At 39.5% G+C, this 4,862-nt stretch overlaps 1 protein-coding gene across 1 annotated transcript; it reads left to right on the forward strand.

The window, feature by feature from the left end:
* Positions 1-580: 580 nt before the first annotated feature.
* LOC118838099 (dr1-associated corepressor-like) lies at positions 581-1,192 on the forward strand. Its single transcript, XM_036745313.1, has one exon. It carries the CDS (start codon positions 581-583, stop codon positions 1,190-1,192), a length of 612 nt encoding a protein of 203 aa, XP_036601208.1.
* Positions 1,193-4,862: the final 3,670 nt, after the last annotated feature.

Genomic DNA, 4,862 nt, shown 5'->3' on the forward strand with positions numbered 1-4,862 from the left:
GAGAATGCTAAAGTAATCAAGTAACTTTGATTACATCTTGCTAGGTGCTAAGCCCCAAGTTCACACCCTTTTGCTGATTAGGTGTGAAACCTTCAGGGCCCTGAACAGGGTATATTTACGCGAAGGTTGGTGTTTTGCTTTGGAGCTCTCACTCATTGGAAGTGTGGTTTGACCAGAAGAGACTCTGGGTAGCCACTGGAGCCCCCAGCTTTGAAGAAAACCCACATATTGGTGCTTCTCTTTTTGGTAACTATGTATGTGATGTCTTGATCAGACAAAGCTTGTCTGTTGAATTGTGTTATCTGTTCCATATATATTGTCTCTGTTTGTAATTTCAGTTTGTATTTTCTCTGAAGTTCAGAGTGCTGGCTTCTCCTCCTGAATGATATATGTATGTCTGATTAAAGTGAGATTGTAAACACCTTAAAGTTGCTTTCCTTAGAAAAGCAGATCAAAGAACCTGTGCTAGGAGAAGCCCTGCAACCCAAAGAGCCAGAGCCAGAGCCAGGGGCGGAGGGCCGAGGCCGAGGCTGAGGTTAGGCCAGAGCAGCAGCTGGTAGCAGCAGCAGGAGGCCCCAAGATGCCCAGCAAGAGGAATAAATACAACTCTCGCTTCCCAACAGCCAGAATCAAGAAGATTATGCAGACAGACAAGGAGGTTGGCAAGGTGGCAGCTTCTGTGCCTGTCATGATCTCCAGGGCATTAGAATTGTTTTTGGAATCGTTTCTCAAGAAAGCCTGTCAAGTGACCCAGTCTCGGAATGCCAAGACCATGACCACCTCCCACCTGAAGCAGTGTATGGAACTGGAGCAGCAGTTTGATTTCTTGAAGGACTTGATGGCCACCATGCCCAACATGCAGGAAGATGGAGAAGATAATCACCTGGATGGGGAGAAAAGTGTCCGAAGGGGCCAGAAGCCCAGGAACAGCTGGAAAAGTGGTGGTGCTAGAGCAAAGGGGAAAGACAAGAAACAGTCTGGGACCACCTTGGAGCAGGAGGATGATTCTGAAGACACACAGACAGATGGGGTGGAGAAGATGCCACAGGTCCCACCCCAATCCAGCCAGCCCATGGCCCAATTCCAGAGCCCCTTGGCCCCTTTCCTCCCCTTCTCCTCCACCCTGCTTCTCCCTCCAGCACCACCTGGCTTGACTGCTGTTGAAGAAGAAGAAGAAGATTATGACTCATAGACCCTCTCCCCTGGCTCTCCCCAACTCCTCCTCCCACCCTCCACCCTCATTTAGTCAATTTTAGTGGCTGAGGGTGAGGTGGGGGGGTAGGGGAGGGCCATCTTAAATTTATTAAAAATTTTTAAAAAGAAAAAAAAGAATCTGTGCTAGCAGCTTTTCTGTGTGCTGGTGTTGTTAATCTTACACCTCTATAGCAGCTGCTAACCACTTTGTTGATACACCAGTACAGTGTCGAAAAGTACACAGCAGGTGCTAATTATATTTTGTTGAATAAATGAAGTGACAAGAGTATACAACAAAAATAACAAATCTTGGTTCATTTTTCCTTTCCAACAGCAGTAAAACAGGAGTTTTCCACCTTCGTGAGTCATGGACCTCTCTGGAAGTCTGGTGAAGCCTATAGACACCTCCTCCCAGAAAACACCTAGAGTTTGTGTCATTCATGTTGACTCTTAACCTTATTCTGTCTTGTTACCTCAGTGTTTCCTGTGAATATGTATAAAATAATGTATAAAATGTATAAAATGTATAAATGTATAAAATGTATAAATGTATAAAATAAAATATGTAGAGTTTAAAAAGGAAGTCATTATTTTGAAATAAAGTTAAATTTTTTTAAGTTCATTTGTTTAAGAACCCCTACAATAAAAGAATAAAGCAAAGTAGTCACTTTATATTTGAATTTATATTTGAATGAAAGGCTAACAAGGGTATGCATTTTTCTGACAATACATATGACAGGAAAATAAACTCATTGTTCTTAAGGAAGGAAACAAGCATTTATTCAGCACCTTTTAGGGGCCAGGAACTAAGCTAAGCACTTTACGAATATCATGTCATTTGTTCCTCATAACAACCTATTTTTATCCTCATTTTACCATGGAGAAAGCTAAGGCCAACAGAGTTTAAGTGACTTGCCCAGGGTCACATACCTAGTAAATGTCTGAGGCAGGATTTGAACTCAGATCTTTCTAAGTCTTTCAATCCATTGCAATTTTTCTTTGAAAATCTAAAATCTGTTTCTTAAAAAACCTAAAAGAGATCCCAAAAGGAAAACTTCTAGGAATATTATGGCCATATTCCAGAGTTCCCAGGCCAAGGAGAAAGTATTTCAAGCGGCCAGAAAGAAACAATTCAAGTATTGTGGAAACACAGTCATGATAACACAAAATTTAGCAGCTTCTACCTTAAAGGATCAGAAATTTGATATTCCAAAGGTCAAAGGAACTGGAATTACAACCAAGAATCACCTACCCAGAAAAACTGTGTATACTACTTTATGGCAAAAAAAATGGGTAATCAATGAAATAGAGGACTTTCAAGCATTCTTGATGAAAAGACCAGAGCTGAATAGAAAATTTGACTTTTAAATACAACACTCAAGAGAAACATGAAAATGTAAACAGGAAAGAGAAATAATAAACGACTTATTAAAGTTGAAAAAAAAAACCTAAAAGAAAGACAAATGCCTAAACTAGGCTGTTGGTAAATAATGCCATCAAATTTAATGGGTCTTCAGATACGATTTATAAATTAGACTTCAGAGTTCAGAAAAACTGAGGGAAAAAAAACCTAATGAAGATAGGAAGAAGGAAGTTGAATTGCCAGTCTTGTTTTGGCTTATTTATTACTTAAGAACTAATCCATCAATTTTGCAATTATATCAATGATTCTTTTATTGTAAGAACATCCTGATGTGAGAGCCACAGAACTATTTGCAGAGGTTAATCATTTTCACTCAACTATTGTCCACTCCCCTTATTTGTTTGTTGGCTGCCTCTAGACCCCTGTGACCCTCTCCTAATTCCCAGCCTCCTTTGTGTCTTGAAAGTATATGCCACATGCTCTTACGCTTGTCTTTGGAGAATTTAAGATTGGTATGTCCAATAGGGCACGTTACATCACAGAACTGAAAGGAGACAATTAGGCAGAGGCTTAACCCACACTAATTATAAAGCACTTCAAAGACACAAATGTGAAACACATGTAAAATGGCTTCCCTGTTTTCTCAAGTGTTTCTATCCAACTCTCTTTTATAAGAGTCAATTCAATTAGTATGGGTTAAGTGCCTATTTTGTGCTCAGAACTCTTCTAAGTATTGTGGAGGATTTAAAGAAGTATGATACATTTCTTGCCTACCCAAAGTTCACAACTCCATTAGGAGAGAGAGAGAATATATTCACAGGAAACACTGAGGTAACAAGACAGAATAAGGTTAAGAGTCAACATGAATGACACAAACTCTAAGTCCTAGAGGCATTGAGAGGAGTAGGAAACCAATGTGAATTTCTTCCCTCCTAAGAGATTTCATCAGATCCATTCATTCAACAATTACTAAGAGCTTCAGATGTGAGAGCAATGTACTAGGTCTTGGGAAGATTCACCCCCCTTTATGATACTCATAGTCAAGTACAAAGAAGCGACAAAGACATATCAAAAATACACAATATCACAAATACATTAGAGTTGCAAAATAAAGTGTGAGACGTGAGAGAGATAGTTGCTATGGATTGCTGGGAAGTAGAGCCAGATAAGCTCTCCTTAACAATCATCTGGTATAATTCAGAAGATATGACTCCCACCTCTACTTTAATTATTCATAGCAACATGCTCATCAGCATTTTTCTTGTTGGGATATAATTAATAATTAGTGCTTGGTGTCACCCAAGGTGAGCCAGTTGGCATAGTGGATAGAGTACCAAGTCTGGAGTCAGGAAGATTTATCTTCATGAGTTCAAATTTGGCCTCAGATACTTACTAGCTGAGTGACCCTGCGTGAGTCACTTAACCTTGTTTGCCTCAGTTCTTCATCTGTAAAATGAGCTGGAGAAGCAAATGCAAACCACTACAGTATCTTTGCTAAGAAATCCCCAAATGGGATCGCTGATAGTCGGACACAACTGAAAAATGACTTAACATCATCCTATATTTTGATTATTTTATTGGAAGAGATGCAGAAGTCTCAAGTTTATTAACTCTCTCTTGAGTAGTCATTATCCTAAACAAATGGCAACCATAGTCCAAAGTTCTAGGGACACATTTTGTCCTGAGATATTTCGCTGCCATAAAAACTTTATGGACAAATTTCCAAGACCATTCAGATTTGGGGTATCATATACACTAGCAGAAGCAACATTAGATTCACATGAATAAACTGCGCTGGAGGAGGGCAATGGAAGAATAACTGTTAGAGGCATTGTACTCAAGTCAGATAGCAAGCAAACCAGAGTGAGCATCTTGACAAGCAGAAGAGCAACAGATCAAAATTTTACTCTGTTCCTATAAACTGTTTCCCCAGCTCACCCACCCAGCCCTACTCCATAAAAACAAAAACAACTTACAGGCTAATTCATTGAATGGGGAAGAGGGCAAAATCATAGCTAAGAGGAAATTCCAAAAAGGGTTCTCTCACCACAATCACCCTACAGAAAAGCAGCCTGATCTCAAAAGAGCAGTCTTGACTCTGGCAGCCTGGGATTTGCTATATCAGCTGGCAGAGTATTTTCAAGAATTTCCAGTGAAAAATAGAATGCAATGAGCAGAACCAGAAAAACAGTTTTTACAATTGCAACACAAATGTAAAAAATAAACAAATCTGAGGCTGTAAGAATTATGACCATTCATGATTCCAGGGAATTGATGATGAAATATACTATCCATTAAAGAGATA

Source organism: Trichosurus vulpecula, chromosome 1, assembly GCF_011100635.1.
Source record: "Trichosurus vulpecula isolate mTriVul1 chromosome 1, mTriVul1.pri, whole genome shotgun sequence".
Lineage (NCBI taxonomy): Eukaryota > Metazoa > Chordata > Mammalia > Diprotodontia > Phalangeridae > Trichosurus > Trichosurus vulpecula.

Coding starts and splice junctions, on each gene's coding strand:
- LOC118838099 (XM_036745313.1), top strand. CDS start 581: ATGCCCAGCAAGAGGAATAAATACAACTCTCGCTTCCCAACAGCCAGA.